General features: G+C 36.7%; 2 protein-coding genes across 11 annotated transcripts in view; both read right to left on the reverse strand.

The window, feature by feature from the left end:
• The window catches only part of fryb (furry homolog b), a 68,758-nt gene extending 53,930 nt beyond the window's left edge, over nucleotides 1–14,828 (reverse strand). For 7 of the 9 annotated variants that reach the window (XM_079861087.1, XM_079861086.1, XM_079861083.1 and 4 more), the window contains exon 1: nucleotides 6,239–6,673. In XM_079861087.1, the coding sequence (XP_079717213.1) occupies nucleotides 6,239–6,431 (193 nt within the window). In that variant the 5' untranslated portion in view covers nucleotides 6,432–6,673. Of the gene's footprint in view, nucleotides 1–6,238; nucleotides 6,674–14,081; nucleotides 14,142–14,704 lie in introns of those variants that run through there. The other 2 variants (XM_079861078.1, XM_079861080.1) reach the window with 2 other exon arrangements.
• Nucleotides 14,829–15,854: 1,026 nt separating this feature from the next.
• The window catches only part of rxfp2a (relaxin family peptide receptor 2a), a 43,996-nt gene continuing 41,076 nt past the window's right edge, over nucleotides 15,855–18,774 (reverse strand). For both annotated transcript variants that reach the window (XM_079861413.1, XM_079861414.1), the window contains exons 18-19: nucleotides 16,763–17,042; nucleotides 15,855–16,577 (exon numbers count right to left, since the gene is read on the reverse strand). In XM_079861413.1, coding sequence (XP_079717539.1) covers nucleotides 16,777–17,042 — 266 coding nt within the window. In that variant the 3' untranslated portion in view covers nucleotides 15,855–16,577; nucleotides 16,763–16,776. The remainder of the gene's footprint in view (nucleotides 16,578–16,762; nucleotides 17,043–18,774) is intronic.

An 18,774-nucleotide genomic window follows, 5' to 3' on the forward strand; every position in this document is an offset into this window, starting at 1 on the left:
GCCTGGTTGTTATTCATCAGTGGAGACAGTTTTCAAAAAAATTCATCCAGTTCTTACTTTTGGATAGTTCGCCTATGCTAGGCTAGCGCGAGTCAACGGTGCACGTTAGCCTGCCATTAAAAACAGTTTTACCCACTCCACAGTACACCAAAAGCAAATAAATTATAACGCCAGACTATCGATGTAAATGTCTGTTGAGAGAATAATGTTAGAAATCAAAGTACTCTTGTATCTCAATTATCTGTGGCAGGTAATACACTTGCGTGATTGTTATGTGGACCGGCTCTATCGGTTTCCTAGGTAACCAAATATAACTCTGCCACTGCTGTAGACTGCTTATAAATACAGGGAACAAATTATAACTAATGCAATGTGATGAAAGGGTAGTTTGATTGACCTTTGACCTTTAATACACACATACATATACATGCAGTACTGTTAAAAAATGTATGGTCGTTTGTGGTCTCTTTTGCTCACCGAGGCTGATTTGGAGCTCAAGATTTGGATTATCAAAGTTGAAACTGTGATTTACATTTTTTGGAGGATTCTTCCAAATGTTTTTACTGTCACTTTTGATCCATTTAACTCATCCTTGCTGAATAAAAGTTTCAATTTCTTTAAAAAAAAAATACCCCCCCAGTTTTGGACGGTAGTGTATGATTAGCAGAATTCAACAAAAGCATCTTATTTACAAACCATGCTCTGAGAATTGAACAAGCAAAGCACTGTGTTGCGTTAATGGTTGATACACATCAGTAAAGGAATGTGATGCTAATATCTCAGAGGTTCCCTCACAGCAGAGAGAACATAAGTGTTTTGGAAAAATGAAAGTAAATAGTTTCCATGTGAAAGCAGTTACCAAACATGTTCTCCTGTATGCCCTCTAAATTGTTGTTTTTTTCTTCTTCTTTTGTTGTCTTTTGCCCTGCCTATATTAAGACGTTGACAGAAACAAGCCAAAAAAAAAAAAAAAAAAAAAAAAAAAAAAAAAAAAATATGAGCAACTGTAATAGTAATGTCTACCTTAGCAAACATACAGTATGTTTACACCAAATCAACAATTTTGGAAGGAGCGGTGTGCTGTATATGAACACTTGATTGACAGAGCATGTAATTACTGCAGTATCTCATAGCTTTCAGCTAAAGGACTGGAAGAAGATCATTCACATTCTGTCACATCCGAATAAATGTGAAACAGAGTAACTGATCTGTATTCTGTGAGATGTGTTCCCAAATCAGGCAATAGTATGCATTATATAATGAAATTACGCAGCCCAATGATGGAAATTAAATACGCATATTGTGTAAATAGCTTTAAATTGCTTAAAAAATGTATGCTTTATTTTAGTGCTACTCATTGCATGACAGCTGCAGCTCGCTTAATATGCAGAGAGCCAAAAAACGTCCCATGAGTCATGACAAAGCTCTGGTAAACACTGCTAGTATTTATAAACAGTAAAGTGGTGAAACAAATCAGTGCAAAATGAATTGTGTTTGCACTGAAAAAGTTTGGTAATGTGCTGAATTGAGGAGTGTCTGGGTCTCTCAGGGTTTTACTGCTACTGTGGACTGTGGAGTCGTCCCAGCTGACACTGAGCTCTCCCAGCTGCCCCGGGCACATCTCCACAGCAGCTGGGGTCACACCCACCACTTCCACCACACAGAAACGCTCTCACGGTTTCATCTGGTGAGCTGCTTCAAACGAATCACTTAACAGTGCAGCTTACTGTCCAACTGAAAAAATAAATGATCACAACATACAAAAGTGTTTTCCGTTCACATTTTTTTCTGGAATACGTTTTAATGGTATAATTAAAGGATTAGTTCACATAAAAACGAAAAAATTGTTATCAATTATTCACCCTTATGGGCCCTACACACCGGGACGAATATCAGAGCGCGTTATTCGCCAGTGTTTTTCAACACGTTTTTTGTGTTCACACCCAAGCGATTTTCGCTGACGATGAGCCGAGTGAACATGCAAATTCATTCCCTGACATTAGATGGCGCTTAATGTAAAACAGAAACCACTCCATAACAGTTCTCTTTTATCAAGATTTTTGTAGTCGCTGTCGCGTTTGTCATGTAGTTCTTTATGTTCAGACACCAACGAGAGCAGCAGCTCTACATTCATCTTGCCTTGCATCTTCCTCGTCTTATTTCTTCCCGGCAGTGTAGACGCTACTTGGTGTATATCTTCTTCGCCGTTACGTATGTGTGCTCGGCAAGACCGTTTTGTGTTTGAGCGCCCCCAAGTTGTGTTTTACTGTAACTTCAGAAGCTCCAGACATGTGAACAAAAGCGCCAATCTCATTGGTCAGATAGTTTTTGACGCGGCGCGTCAAACCAAAAAAACGAACCCGAGGCGTTTCTTAAAAAATGACGCTTTTACACGTGCCGTTTTTCGCGCCGGTGTGCACACTCACATTGGCGCCCTTTGTTTAGTCACGAGGCATTAAACGTCGGCGAATATCGCGCGCAAAATTCGTCCTGGTGTGAACAGGCCTTTATGTTGTTCCAAACCTGTAAAACATTTGTTCATCTTCAAAACACAAATGAACAGATTTCTGTCCCTCCATTGAGTCCAGGCAACTACCACTTTATAGATTCAAAAAGTTCATAAAACGAATACATATGAATCGAGCGGTTTAGACCAAATTTTCTGAGACTCGACCGGTTTATATGATGAACAGATTGAATTTAGGCTTTTATTCACATATAAATACTAATCTGCAAACAAACAGAAGATTGAAGCTTGAAGCGTAAGAACAAATCTCATTGGTTCTTGCGAAGCTTAAACGTGAAAGTAACACAAGAACGAACCTCATTGGTTCTTGCACATCAAGCAAGCATGCTTGAGCTTCTGTTTACCATATCTGATGTGTGTGTTGTTGATAAATGATTAGGCCTATATATAAATAAAAGTCTAGATTAAATCTGTTCATCATATAAAGTGATCGTGTCTCTTCAGAAAATTTGGACTAAACCAGAAATCTCTCACATTTCATTTACAATATGTTCATTTGTGTTTCGAAGATGAACAAACGTTTTACGGGTTTGGAACGACATAAGTGTTTGTAAGTAATTGATGACAGAATTTTCATTTTTGGGTGAACTATCCCTTTAAATTGTAATAATCAAAACTGCAAACATCTATTTAATTCATAAAACTATAAAAATGGCATAATTTATAAAAATTTTAACAATAATAGTGCCCAATAAAATGTTTTTTAATTCTGTGTCTGTTCTTTTATGATTAAATACAAATGTATTATCAAAAACATTAAATTTAATATTCACAGACACTAGTTCATATCACAATTTAATTACTTGTACAGTCCTACTTTTGATGTATTAATCCAAATTTTGCCCAATTCCGTGACATTCCACGTTATACTGTAAAATCCACTTTTATGACTAGATTCCGCGATTCTGTCCACATTTTCCACATTGCATTTATATCAAAGGGCTATACCTGAACTCCTTTGACTTTCATTGTATGGACAAAATATTCTGGTGAATTGATATTTAAACATTCTAAAATTGTAAAACGTGTTTGGCAAGCCAAACAAAGAGAGCTATTACAGAAGCCACCCAGGACAATTATGTATGTCCATGTCTGCAGGTACAAGCTGAAATCAACACAGCTGCTTAAAATAGATTGTATTAATAATGAAGAGCAATTAAATGCTGAGGCATGCGTTTATTTTGCTGCGTTACTCATGTTAGGCATCAACTGATGACATTCCTAGCAAACTGTTCAGGTTTTTATTCTCTGTTACGAGAGCTTCACAGCAGTCAAGCATGGATTATCTTTACAAGAAACCCCCAGAATTCCAGGCATTCAGAGCGCCAGGCGGCCTCTGCCAGCTGTTAAGACTCTGGCACAGGGATCACTGACTCATAACTACTCAGTGACCAGGATCCTGTTAACATGATCCTAGTTCAGTGTCAGTACTGGCGAGCACACTGGCTTCTAAAACCCATGATCTAATTGGGCTGTTTCCAATAAAAGTCAATGACGGGTCAAGATGCTAAAATTAAATAAGGAAAACCGAGAGAGACTCCTTCAAATGCTACTTGCGGACATTCTTCAAAACAAATCTTTGGGTTTAGATCAACATGAGGGTGAATAAATGAAATTTACATTAATTGCTGTACAGGATTCAGGATTCTTAAGCAATCTAACCAAAACTTTGTTTTCAGCTGTTTTTTTTCCTCTTCAGACAACCATCAGTGAGGCTTCTGTGAGGGTTCACAGTCTTTCAGGCATCCAACACACCTGTTCAGTACAGCTCTGAAAAACCAATCATGGGAGACACATGTGCCCACTCAGCAGAAACCCCTATATACTCCCTTTTTAGCCTTGGAGAGGAAAAGACAAGAGAATATAGCACCAGATAAAACACAAGACATCATTACCACACTTCACACCAGATCAAACCTTTGAAACAACTCAATCCACTTTCCCTCCAAAGTCTCTCTCTTCTCTCTCACTCTGGTTCTTTGTTTTAAAGGGATAATTCACCCCAAAATGAATTTTTTGTCATCACTTTCTCACCCTCAAGTTGTTCCAAACCTGTATGAGTTTCTTTCTTCTGTTGAACACAAAAGAAGATATTTTGAAGAATGTTGGTAATTAAACAGTTGAAAGTAGCCATTGACTTCCATAGTATTTTTTCCTACTATGGAAGTCAATGGCTACTGTCAACTGTTTGATTACAACATTCTTTAAAATATCTTTTGTTTTGAGCAGAAGAAAGGAAGGTTTGGAACAACTTGAGGGTGAGTAGGTTTTTATCCCTTAAAATCCTTTGTTTTATGTTTCAAATATATGCTGTTCTTTTGAACTTTCTATTCATCAAAGAATCCTGAAAAAAAAAGTATAGGCCTAATGGTTTCTACAAAAATATAAGCAGCACAACTCTTTTCAACATTGATATTAAGACATGTTTCTTGAGCACCAAATCAGCCTATTAGAATGATTTCTGAAGGCTCATTAAAAGATAATAAAATGGAAACCAGTTACACTAACTGTAAAAAACATATGTTGCCATTTATTTTTACATCATATTTTAAAACCTTCAAAACATCATATTTTTACAATGTTTTTCAAATTGGAATAAAATTTCACAATATTACTGTTTTTAATATTGTTTGCATTTTTGATTAAAAAATAGAGCCCTGGAGACCATGAAAGACTTTTTTTTTTAAAACACCAAACTTTTGAATGATAGCGTGTCACTATTTTTTTCCTCTATTGTCTACAACCAATGTTTTGGATACTGCCCTCATAAAAAAACACAATCAGTGGTAAAACATTCACTAACGTCTCAAACATTCTGGACCTACATCTGCATCATTACTTGAAGAACTGCATTTTGAAAATAAAAATAAAAAGATCTGACCAAACATTTAAAAAAAAATCTAATATGTCTAAATAAAAATTTGAATTGAACATTTCCACAGAAGTGTGAACAAAGTCACTTTAACTTAGACAAACACATCTGTATCTTTGTGATCTTTTTCTTTGCCTTTTCCTCTATATGTTGGCTTTGCTTAAGGACCATCCCAGTTGTGGTTCCGGATGATTTGAGACGCTGGTTTAACTAAGGTCTAATTAAAACCCAAAATGATCTCTTTCCTGATGTTGATGCTATCTCTCATCATTCACATCCACCCTTCCCCCTATTCCATCATCGCTCACGTAGACACGGTTGACTCGCAAGATTTGGGTCCCAACTGAAGCCATGGTCTTGTCAACCCTTGGGAACCTCTTTTTCTTTGTCTACAACTACAAATCAAACTCCACAATGAAGCGGGGTGGAGGTAACATTTTATGGCTTCTCAAAACCTGACTCAATAACGTGAAAAGAAAATTAAACACGATACCACCACAATCAGCCACAAGTTTCAACTAAATTCCCCGCCCACTCAATGATCTCTAGCTGAAGGCTACCAGAAAGTCTTACAACACATCATGACATCATAGCATTGTGTCACAGTTTCACACGGTGAGCTATACCACTGAGACAAATTGCAGGCTATCAACTGGCTGACTAAGAAAAAATACCAGAAACACAAGTTTGATGTCCTGTGTGTGAGGTAAAGATGGGAGTCTACGCCTTGGCTGGACATAAAAGAAAAATCTAATTAAATCGCACACTATGAAGGATGACTTGCGTGTCATCAAGACATTAAAGACAGCGGCACTACCAAAGCAAAACCTGAGCAGTACCTTCTGTGATGATGGTGGGTCTTTTTCTCGGCTGGATCTTCCTAAACTTCCCTTTAAAGTCTGCTGGAGTGAACATATGCATGGAGAGACTAGCCATCTGGACCAAAACAATCCCATCCTGGCACTGAGTTTCACAAGAGTTCGGTTTACCATCCACCACAACTCCGGCACTGTTGACATCCTCCACTGACATATCCAACACGGATGACAAAGAGAGGGACTGCTTTCACCTGCTCAGGATCAGCATGGATACGGATCTCCAGAGAAGTTCCTCTCAGTTCTGTCTGACTCTTCTTTTGATTTTTTTTTTGTGTCCCTCTTTCCTCTGTACTGGGTACATGAGCTTTAAAGTGTGAATTAAATAAGAGAGGGATGAGTGCTAAAGCTCTCTGTCTGCTCTCACTGGTCCAGGCTGTTTAGCCAGTTGCAGTAACACGCCTGAATAGGGCAGGTGTTGAATTACTCAAGACGGACACGCCTCTTTTGTGTGAGAGGGTGGAGATTTTGAAAGTAAAGGAGGAGAGATGGGGCAAGTGAAAAGTGTGACTGTATACAGTGTTTATTTTCGAGTGCTTTAAAACACTGCCAATTGGGAATAGAAAGCAACCTATCAAAATGACTTGCTTCTGGTTTATATTAACTTGTTTTATGTTTTGCATCCAAGGTGTTTTCAAAATGGTCGTCAAGGCATCATGTCCCCCGAGTTTGATTCCCAAATGCAATGTGCTCACAAAACAAACACATCATTTATAGGTTGGTTTTTATAAGTCAGAGGGAATGGACAAATGTGGAGTCCTTGGGTGAGGGTGTTTATTTGGACCACCTTTTAATGACATTAAGCTAACAAATAGCCGCACTGTTCACTGACCTGCAGGCGTTGCTGGTTTTATGGAGTAAACTTTTTGAAGGCCAACATGGAACAACTACCTTATTCTGTCTCTCTCTCCAAGTGGCCTTGGCTGAAAGTGCTGATGAAAAAGAGGGGAAAAGAAACAGAGAGACTGACCACTCCTTCGAGAGAACACAAAACAGCCCTTTTGTTCAATAAACAACATTTTGATGCAAATCCAAAAAGGGTCAGCGTCTCTTCCCAAGGGCCGTCTCAGTCATCTCAGAGCTGCAGAACTGAAGGCTACTCTGTCTTTACGCCTGCAAAAAATATAGTGTTTTTTTTTAAGTCAAGCACAGACTGGCTGTATGAACAGCTTGCTAATAATTTCAAACAAGTCAAAACTTGAATACAAACTCAGATTTCCTATCAACCCCCTTGAAACACCCAAGCAACAATTAGTACACCACAGAAACTATGGCAATGTGCTGGCAATCGCACAAGTGTTATGGGGGCAAATTTTGCACGTGCAAACAATCATATTTTTCAGAAAATAAAAAAATCTAGTTTTCAAGTTAGAAATAGGAAAAGGGCTCCATGAAAAACTGCATTTTTCAAAGCTAAATGACACAAAAACAATCTGAATGTACAATGATATATGACCTGGACTCACCAAAATGTTTATGTTTGAATGTATGAACTCTAAAAACACACATGTGAAGATGAAAACACACATAAACTCACATTAAGGGCCCGTTCACCCAAAAAAAAAGATTTAAAGTCCCACTGTAGTCAATAATTTTATCCCTTAAAACTCATCTTTGATCACCAAAAGTACATATTTAAATGTTTTTTCCTGTGAAAATGCAATGCAATTCAAATGCTTGAATGCAACTCTACCCTCTTGCTTCATTTAGTATACGTGGATCCATGAATATGCTAATTAGCCCCGCCTCTACTAACGCCAGCTCACAGATTCACTCGGCCAACATACTGAGGTAAAAGCTGCACAATGGTATCGCTTTTTACAATGTTGAACACATAACGGTAATTAATATGATTAGCCTTTTGCTTGACTATGTTATCAAACAGCTGATAATGTGTTGCTAACACAAACCATGTTCCCGTTCGCCATCTCACTCTGCCTTCTAACAATCGTGAGAAATGCTTTAATTTCGCTTTTAATGATATGCTAAAGTCCGTCAGCACATTGACTTGATTGATTACAAGGTAGTTTATGACGTCAGAAACACCAGTGATTTCAAACCAGTTTTTAGCACAGCAGTTTTTAGAAAATACTCAGCAATGATGTTGACTTATGAATTTGCACATGGCTTGTCTTAAAGCACATTAAAACAAGTAATAAAAACTCAGTGAGTGTTTAAGCGCAATTTTCTGACGTCATGGGATCACAACACTAAGAGATAGTAAATGTTTTTATGTTTTTTTTTTTTTTGTGTGCGTTCCCGAGATTAGACCTTCCTTAACATAATGCCGAAAACCCGAAGTCTCTAGGTGGTCTGGTTGAGGAGGAGATAGAAGTGCAAGATTGGTGCGCACAGACAGAACAGAAATCATGAGTTAACAATCGCAATTTTGTCCGTAGGAAAATTGCGCTAAAAACACCCCACAGACATATAAACAACATTAAAAACTTGATTTTCACTGTGGAATGGGGGGAAAACGCAAGGTGAACTGATTTTTTGGTTTGTTTTTAGAACGCTGTGTCATATGCGAGACGCTGCAAAAGACGCAGCAGTTATACGCGTCCGTCTAGCGCGTTTACATAGAAAAACAACGGAAAAGTAGCGCATTGGAATGGAAAACGCGTTCTGAATGGTCCCTACGGCCATGCAAGCATGAAAACTCATCATCCCATCCTTTAAAAATGTGTCATCTTTATATAACAGATAAAAATACAAAGAACCCTGCAAATACCACTGGCCTACCCGAAAATAGCGCACTTAATTGGTGCAGCCTAATTACTGGAGATAACCTAGAATTCCAGACTGTGCGCACACACAATCGTGATCACCACATCAAGGCAGGGTTTGTTTTTATGTAATCACCAGTGATCTTCAGATATCACATTCCTCAGATGGCAGTTAGGACTGGTCTGCCAGGAGAGTGACGCCACATGGACACGCTGTCCAGAAAGAAAGGCATTCTGAGACACTGTCAAGTGACTTCATGAAGTGAAATGTCAATATTTACATAAATGTTCATATTTCGACATGTTCGGCAAATGATTTTGAAGCGTCCACTGGCTCTTCATCTCAAGGGCACTTTGAAATGCTCTTTTATTGATCTCTCTCTCAACAATTTATGCATTAGCAGTTAAAAAGCCCTTTAAAGAAAAGTGGAACTGTGATTTAGAAACTGTGAAAATGGCATGAAAGCTTGGTGGAAGATCTAAAGAGAGTCAGAAACACAAAAAAAGATTTTAAGAGGTGTTTTAGATTCAACTGTGAAAACTAGAAAAGAGGAGTGGATTATAGCAAGTTCTCATTACAAACATTTCTATCAAGAATTGTGAGGGAAATGAAGTGTGAGGCTGCCCTCTAGAGTTTAGTAGACGTACAGTTCATGAGTTTATCTCAAACTATTTTTATTCAACTTAAAATATCCAAATAACTTACAACCAAAGCTAATGATAAGAACCTACATTTCAGCAAAAATATTGTCCCTTCTACATTATAATTTTATTTATAATAACACATGTTAATGTAATTTATAAAATGCACTAACTTTCTTCAGTTTTCAGTGTCACATGATCTTCAGAAATCAAAATTGGTGCTTTGAAGAAACATTTCTTATTATTAAACAGTCATGTTACTTAATATTTTTGTGTAAACTGATACATTAAATTTTTCATGATTATTTGATGAATAGCTGTTCAAAAAAAGTTTTATTTGGAATATATTTTTTTATTGTAACATTATAAATATCTTTACTGACACGTTTGATCAGTTTAATGCATTCTTGCTGATTAAAATATATATATTTTTAAATGATAATGTACACCAATAATTATTTTATGGCATAAAGTATGTAAAAGCATTAAAATCGTATATGCATAATTTATTTTAGGCCAAACTTAAAATGCAACACTCAACAGTGTCCCTTTAAACGTTCATCACTTCAAGGGATCCCTGTAAGCTTTCAATACAATATAAGATGTCTCTAAAAAAGTATTATGGTAACAGTTTAGAACTTTACACTTGACAATAAGGTTTCATTTGTTAACATTAGTTCATTGATTAGCTAACATAAGCTCTCAACGACTAATGAGCAATATATTTTTACAGCATTTATTAATCTTTGTTAATGTTAGTTAATAAAAATACAATTGTACATTTTTCCATCCATCCATCACTCTCCAGATCTCTTATCCTCTGTAGGTGTGTGTACATTGTTAATGTCAATTCACATTACATTAATGTAAACAGATACAACTTTCAATAAAAAAAAAAAAAAAAGATTAGTAAATTAAATTAATGTTGAAATCATCCATAATATTTTGTTTATTTAGAACTATTGTTAGTACAGGTTAACTAATATCAACAAATGAAACATTATGAAGTGTTACTGAAATTGAATATTTGTATAAATAAATAATAGTGATTTTTGTCATAGCTGTGTTTTTGGGTTACTGTGTAGATCGCAGAAAGTGATTTACGGTAGTTACAGTGTACATCACTCTGATCGCTTAGTCTAAGAAGGCATCAAAAGAGACAAAGAGATAAATGATTTGAGGAAAAGTGATGTGCAAATGGATGGAGATAGAAGTGAAAGAACAATGCAGTGTTGCTATGGCTGTCCTTTTTTAGAAGCTCTTACTCCCCAGTTAACAATTCATGACTTGAGCTTTGAAAAACAGCCAGAGTGAGAGGAGAGACATACATAATATAGAAACAGCAGGTGAAACTCTTGACTAAAAATCGGTCACCATAGCACAGTGGCTAGTTTCAAATGCATTCATCTCTGTTTCTAAAACTACCTGTCAGAAGCTGTTATATAAAATCCTGTAAGCGCCCACTAACCTACACACAATAACCAAGAGCATCTCTCTAAAATTACATAACGTCTAAGTGGGCAGTGCATCACACGTTCAGTCAAGTCTCTCAGTAACAGTAAAATGTATGCTCTTGTATGCACTATTATGGACAGAATGTAAAACAATTAGATCTGCACTTCCTGAAGAAAATACCAGTGCTTGCAAAAGCAGCGATCACAATTATTTATGCAAACATCAAGATGATGTCATCTCTGTTGCACTAATTCATTAGACGAATAGTTCACTCTAAAATGTCATCATTTACTCACCCTGGTGTTGTTCTAATGCCATATGCCCTTCTTTCTTTTTTGGACCACAAAAGGTGATTTTTTTTTTGTCGCATTTTTGTTAAACTTGATTTCCCAAAACTTGTGTGCTTTTTCTGGGTGAGACGGCGTGAACTGTGGCACTAATAACCATATATTGTCGTAGTTGTGTGTTTATTAGTCATGTTTAATCAATCACAGCGTTTCAATCATCTGTTATTCAGCTACAGTGATATAGATGCCCATAGGGATTTTCTGGAATGACTGCGGGGCGTTTTTGGAGTTTCTGCATGAGAGCACCCTCTGGCTTTCAGATGGAGCAGCATTTAATACTGATTACAGAGCCGTGCTCTGTAAAAAAAAAATAAATAAATAAATAAAAAAAATAATTTATTTATTTTTGATTAATCGAGCAGCCCTATGGCATGTTTCGCATGGGATCATTCTGTAATACTTCTGCATTTAAAAAAAAACAAAAGCTTGATGCTGTCGCTATTCACTGCCTTTACATGGATGAGCGCGAGCGGGTGTAATGTTGTGAACTCAAAAACAAAGGAGAGCTGGATCCAAATGTTCTGAGTTTTATTCAAAATGATATCCAAATGAGTTTTATTGACAAAAATAAACAAAACAAAAAAATCAGACACAAAGACCAGACAACCATGAACAGAATGAGTGCACCAAACATAACATACATGTAGGAACAAGACTAGACAAACACAAGAAACACTGGGGTATAAATACACAAAGACTAAAAGGCTAACAAGGGACTGACAAGGGACAGGTGTAGGTGATAAGTAGTCATGGAAACAAATGAGGCAGACACTAGGCTTGTTTGAGATGTGAGAGTAGGCGGCTGCAGTGACAGTTCTCTCTTCTCGTAGTGGATCAGACACCAACGAGATCGAAGGAAGATATAGCGGGATTCACATTCATGCACTGTGTTGCTAATAAACTGGATGTAATTTAAGTTTGGTTGCTTTTATATGAAAATAAAATATGATGAATAAGACACCCAAAGTACTTGTTATTTAATTCCATTTGAAAGACGTTTATCAATAATTTTTACTTTAATACAGACATGTTTTTATATTTTTATAGAAATATGACAATCATATAACCCATAGAGAGATTGCACTGTCAGAGAGTTTGGAAATATTCACACATAATGCAAATTTTGAAAGAATTTATGCACATAAAAACATGATATCAGAATTTTAAAATCAAAATGTTTAAAAGAGAACAATTTTGCACGGTTGTTTAAACCAAAAAACATTAAGCTGTCGTCAGCAAGTTGTTTCCAATCGTGCTTTTGATCTGACTGCAGAATCCGACACGGCCGCCTCGCCGTCGCGAGAGTTTTTCGACATACGTCAACATGACATCAGAGCAAGTCGGACCACACTCGGACACATTTCTAACCGGGATGTAGTGATCATCGGTGATCGGTTCCGCGCAGATTTTACTCATCGCAAACGAGCCTAATGCAACAAGGGAAAACAGGAACTAAACACAGGACGTGAACACAGAAACAATTGGAACAGAAAATACACTTCAACGTAAAAGTCCTTTTCACAACAAGGGACCACAAGACTGGGATCGTGACAGCGGGACTTTTTTTTATTTATTTTTTTTATTCTCCTTTTGTGGTCCAAAAAAGAAAGAAGGGTATATGGCAACAAGGTGAGCAAATGATGGCTTAATTTTCATTTTCAGTCAATGGGAAATTTGAAGATAGAAATTTTAGGGTTAACTATCCCTTTAAGTCAATGGGAAATATGAAGATATAAAATGAAAATACAAAGCACACTTAAGCCTAAAATGACAAATTCTGATCCAGAGAGCATGTCTTTGTCATGAGAACCCAAACACATCTGGATAATGTGGATGCTAAAATATGTCCTTTAATATTTAATCATGCAAATAATATGCTTTCCACTGTGAAAATAAAGTTATCTTCACTAACTGCAGATCAGGATATGACTGACAAAACAAACCGCAACACATTGCAACCTAAAATATTTGACAGACCTATGCAAGCTATTCCACATATTGGATCAGCATTTGTATAAAAAATTATTAGAATGATTAACAAAACATTTCAAGCTTCACAAATGGTTTCAGGAACTGAATGTGAATATTTACAAACCCTCAAGTAAACAGGTTCAGAGCAATGAAGATGGCTGTCCGCTTTTGTCTGAACTACATGTAATGAATAAAGCACAGATACAAAAGCTGTTCCTGCCTAGTGAAAACAGACAGACTCAAAACAATCCTCACTGGAACCTGCGAGGATCAAAACAACTGGGAAAAATATGAGCTCTTAAAGTCAGTGAGTCCACTATAAAACACTATTTTGTGTATACTGTTTAATATTATGTAATAGGCATAACAATTTCACATGGTCACTGTCACAAATTTGCTTATTTGATTAGTGACAAAACAGAGCAAAACAATTTTACGTCACCTTTTCTTTGTTCAGTAGTTTTTGAAATATTTATTTATATATTTTTTTTATTCAATTTTGAATCCCTGATGTTCAATAGGGACTTTTGGACCCCACAAATTTCACATAACGAGTAGCCTACGTGTGGTTTGTTGTATTAGCTACTCAGAACTTAGATACAATACATAAACAGCAACATGAATACTGTAATTAAATAATGACAAAAAAAATCTGTCACGACTCACCCTGTTTAGACAAAGGAGGATGCGATTGTTGCCATGCAGAATACAAAATCATCCAATTTCCTAAAGGTAAAATTCAATATCAGTAATGCTTGATAGTGATGGTCCGTATCAGAAGTAGATGTGTCTCAAAAGCGCGTGAGCTGCCTTAAATAAACCACTTTTAAAATATGCATATATATATAAGTCACGCGCAGAATTTCAGTGTATCGTAGGCGCGTTCGACAAAAGCTGCACGCGCCCGTGATGCCTAAAAATGCTGTCTATGTAGGCAGCACACTCGATTTTGAGCACAGCCACTATTACATTGTTGTCATAATCACAGCAGACGTCTATCTCCATTTACAGCTATAAGTAAATTACATTAATTCCGCTTCGTGAACCCAGAACGCCGATGGCAACCATTTAGACGCCATACATTATTTCTAATTAAGCAAGGGACAGTTTGAAGCCAAAAATGTTGTGTTGTGTTTGTGTTATCAACAGACAAACACAATCTGTGCTGGTGGTCTGGCCTTCCTCACGGCTTCTCCGTCAATTTTAAGCGGTTTCACAAATAAAAGCTCACTGAACGGACACGGGATTACATTTAACACCCTAATATCATCGAGCAAAAAACATCATACCTTGTATGTTTGTGTTTAGCAGTTTATATGTTCATATCTTTATCCAAGCGTCGTCGCTGAATTCTGCTATTTTCACTTCATTAGTCTCGCGTCTCCTCGCATCGACTGACAGAAAAAGACGGCCGCTGAGGATGACAAAACTCCGCCCATAGCGACCAATCAGATTGTAGATATTTACCGAAGAGAGAAATGGAGATCGCTGATTGGCTGAGACGCACGTTCGTCTGTGTCCTTCCATCCATTAGGCTCTGGAGCGCCTGGAAAGATGCTGCTGGATACTGACAGGTGCACAGTCTCAAACAACCCAGATAAAATGCATCAAAAGCAATATTTGAATGAGTTTATCTATAAAAGAGCACAATTTCATTCAAACTGACTGGGAATTTTCTTCCAATGCAGTCTAAAAATGGTATAAAACTTATTATCAGAACTTACAATTTTCTGGTTTATGTCTGTCTACCTGTAAATGTTGACAGCATAAGAAAAAATATACACTTTCTGTCAAACGTTTTAAATAATTATGATTTTTTTTTTTTAAATAAATGTTTTTGATGAAGTCTCACCTAGACTGAGAAACAGTAAAACATTTCATAATGTAATATATGCTGATCAGTTATTATCAATAATTATTCGTGCTCAATTCATAATTGATCAATGTTGAGAACAGTTTTTGCTGCTTCATATTTTTGTGGAAACCATGACGCATTTTTTCAGGATTCTTCGATGAATAGAAAGTTCAATGAACAACATTTATTTGTCAAAATAAATCTTTCAAAACATTATAAATGTCACTTTTGAATTTCTTTCTCTTTTTTTATTCACACCTACCCCACATTTTTGAATGATTGAATTTTAAACAAAAATATTAAGCAGCAACCATGTTTATCAACTTATCTTCCTGAGCAGCAAATCAGCATATTAGAATGATTTCCGAAGGATCATGTGATGTAATGATGCTGAAAAGTCAGCTTTGCTATCACAGGAATAATTAAAAAAGAAAACAAATAAATGCAGACTTGTTGAGCATACGAAAAAAAATAGATATAAAAAACGTAATTGTTCCAAACATTTTATAGTGCAATCCATGCTGTTTTATGTAAAATTGCACAAACACAAGACTGTGAGAATGAAAGATCACTCATTTGTGGGGTATACTGTGTTTTATGATAAATTATAAACAATCAAAAGGGTTTTTTATACAATGATTGAAGTAGCTAAGGAAATCCTTGACACTGGTCATATTGTCAATTTTATATTGCTTGACACATTCCACGAGACTTCGGACTATGAACATATTTACAACTTTGAATGTTTTCATGTATCTTGAGACGCGTAGAAAAATCGAACTTATAAATAGTCTACATGAGTATAAAAATAAAATGACAAAGAACAAACAAAAACAATGTATGTTATATTATCTTATACAGATTAAAGAAATGCACCACTTTATCTTGATTGCATGCTTCAGTAAACAGTCATCTACTTTATTGACCAAGACAACTTTGAGGCATTTCCCTTTGAGTCTGTGAAATGGCAAAGCAAGCATAAATCCCTTTTCTGTACATTACAAATAACCTATCAAATTCAATCTCAAAATCCATTACATTTTCAAACATCTCCATAAAAAACAAAAAATTACAAATATTTCCTTCATAGAAATGATGCTTTAAAGTTCCTTTGATCATTCAAAGATGTGCTCTGCAATAAATACTGTCAGTCTTCTGCATTGGTTCAGCAGTCATTGCTTTTCTTCTTTAAAATCTTTTGAGACAAACAACAAGCCCAGCTCAAGGGCTACAGGCCTGACATGCTGTTTAGGGTGAAAATGGACGCTGGTTCGAGGCTCTAGCTGAAGTGTTCAAAAATGCTTCTCCTAATGGAGAAAACATCAAAGTTAGAGTCATGTGTCTAAAAAGAGCACTCCATATTGGAACAAAAACAGCAGGAATCAACAGTGCCATCCTTTTACTTAAATTGTTCCAGGAAAGACTGTCAATCTCCTTTTCTGAACATAGATAATGATTAGGAAAGTCCAACACTATGATCCCTTTTACTCACTGGCTCTTTCAGTTTCACCCATATTGGTTATCCATGTCTGCCAAAGACAGTCGTGGCAAGGAAATTTTTGCAGGGTATTCTGCATTTCGAGAGGGGTCCATGTAGATGGTGGAGCTGGTGAGACTCTTGCGGTTTTTCTTTGACGCGGAGCGTCGCTGCCAGCGGCAAAGGAGAAGCTCCACCTGCTCTCTGAAGAAGCTGGTGGTCAGGGTGTAGAGGATGGGGTTGAGGGCACTGTTGATAGGAAGAATGAAGATCACCACCCAGGAGTTTATCGTCCCTGCAGAGATAAACAAGACATTGATGTCAACAACAGCAGAACTCATTGTACCGATCATCTTAAATTGAGGATTTGTGACACAGTTCCATGCTGGTGGAACGCTCTCCCCACCCTCATCCGGAATGCACAATCCCTGACAACATTCAAAAGACAGCTGAAAACCCATCTCTTCCGTGAGCACTTAACCGCATAAAAAAAATAAAAAAAACCTTCCCTTACCCTTTAAAACCTCACTTATCGGGCTTATGCTACTCTAAATAATGCCCGAACTTCGTATTTTGAGCACTTCTTGCGTTGTTTTTGTCTCTTCATGATGACTCGCTTAATTTAGTCCTAATTTGTAAGTCGCTTTGGATAAAAGCGTCTGCTAAATGACTAAATGTAAATGTAAATGTGACACACTTGGCTAGAGGGAACTGGGTCATTTTCAGGAAACAGTTGTTGTTTTTTTGCACAAAAGAAAGAAAAAAAAAAGGATAATTAATTTTCATAATTTTACTATTAGTAATTAAGTAATTAATAACATTAGTAAACTGTATTTAATTTACTTCGACAAATACCAGTTTGCAATATGAAGCAGCAAAACAAGCCGTTTTGTACAGCTAAAAATAACTGGAAGTGCATGAGATTGGAAGCCTTGACACATTCAATTTATAAATGGCTGCTTTTAAAAATAAAGTGGATAAGTAACCACAGAGAGCTACTTTATTTTAAACCCATCACAGTAAGTTTGGAACTTGAAATCTTTATTTGAATATATGACTCAAATTAGTTCATTCTGGTTGCATCACCCAGTTGTTGTGTGCCTTATTAGAAATAACAAGATACAGTGGTGGTCAGAATTAATGGCACCCCTGGTAAATATGATAAAAAATGGTAGTAAAAAATAAATCTGCATCGTTTATCTTTTTGATATTTCATTCAAAAAATTCGCAAAAATCTAACCTTTCATTGAAGTAAAAGAATTGCAAGTGGGGGGTAACATGGTGGGTTATTGGCTCCCTGTTATTAAATACTTTTTGCAACCTCCTTTTGCCAAGATAACAGATCTGAGTTTTCTTCTATAATGCCTGATGAGTTTGGAGAATAACTGACAAGAGATCAGAGACCATTCCTCCATACAGAGATCCTTCAGATTCACAAGTTCATGTTGGTGCTTCTTCTGTTCAGTTCACCCCACTCATAGGGTTCAGTTTAGGGGACTAGGACGGTCATGGCAGAAGCTTCATTTTGTGCTCAGTTACCCATTTTTGTGTTGATTTTGATGTTTGTTTTGGACCGTTGTCCTGATGGAAGAACCAACCACGGCCCATTATAAGATTTCTAGCAAAGGCAGACAGGTTTTGCCGTTGGTATTTGCTAGAATCCATAATACCATGTATCTGAACAAAATGTCCAGGACCTCCAAAAAAAATAGGCCCACAATATATAAGATCCAGCAGTATATTTAACCGTAGGCATGGGGTACTTTTTATCCCTATTTGCACCAAACACATCTGCTGGGTTTGCTGCCAAAAAGCTCTTTTTTGTTTCATCTGACCATAGAATCCGGTCCCTTTTGAAGTTCCAGTCGTGTCTGACAACTGAATATGCTGGAGTTTATTTTTGGAGGAGCGAGGAGGATTTTTCTTGAAACCCTCCCAAACAACATGTGGTGATGTAGGGGTTGTTTGATAATTGTTTTTAGGCTTTCTGACCCCCAAGACTCAAGTAATCTCTGCAATTCTCCATC

Source organism: Squalius cephalus (genome assembly GCF_949319135.1).
Source record: "Squalius cephalus genome assembly, chromosome: 24".
In the NCBI taxonomy this organism is placed as follows: domain Eukaryota; kingdom Metazoa; phylum Chordata; class Actinopteri; order Cypriniformes; family Leuciscidae; genus Squalius; species Squalius cephalus.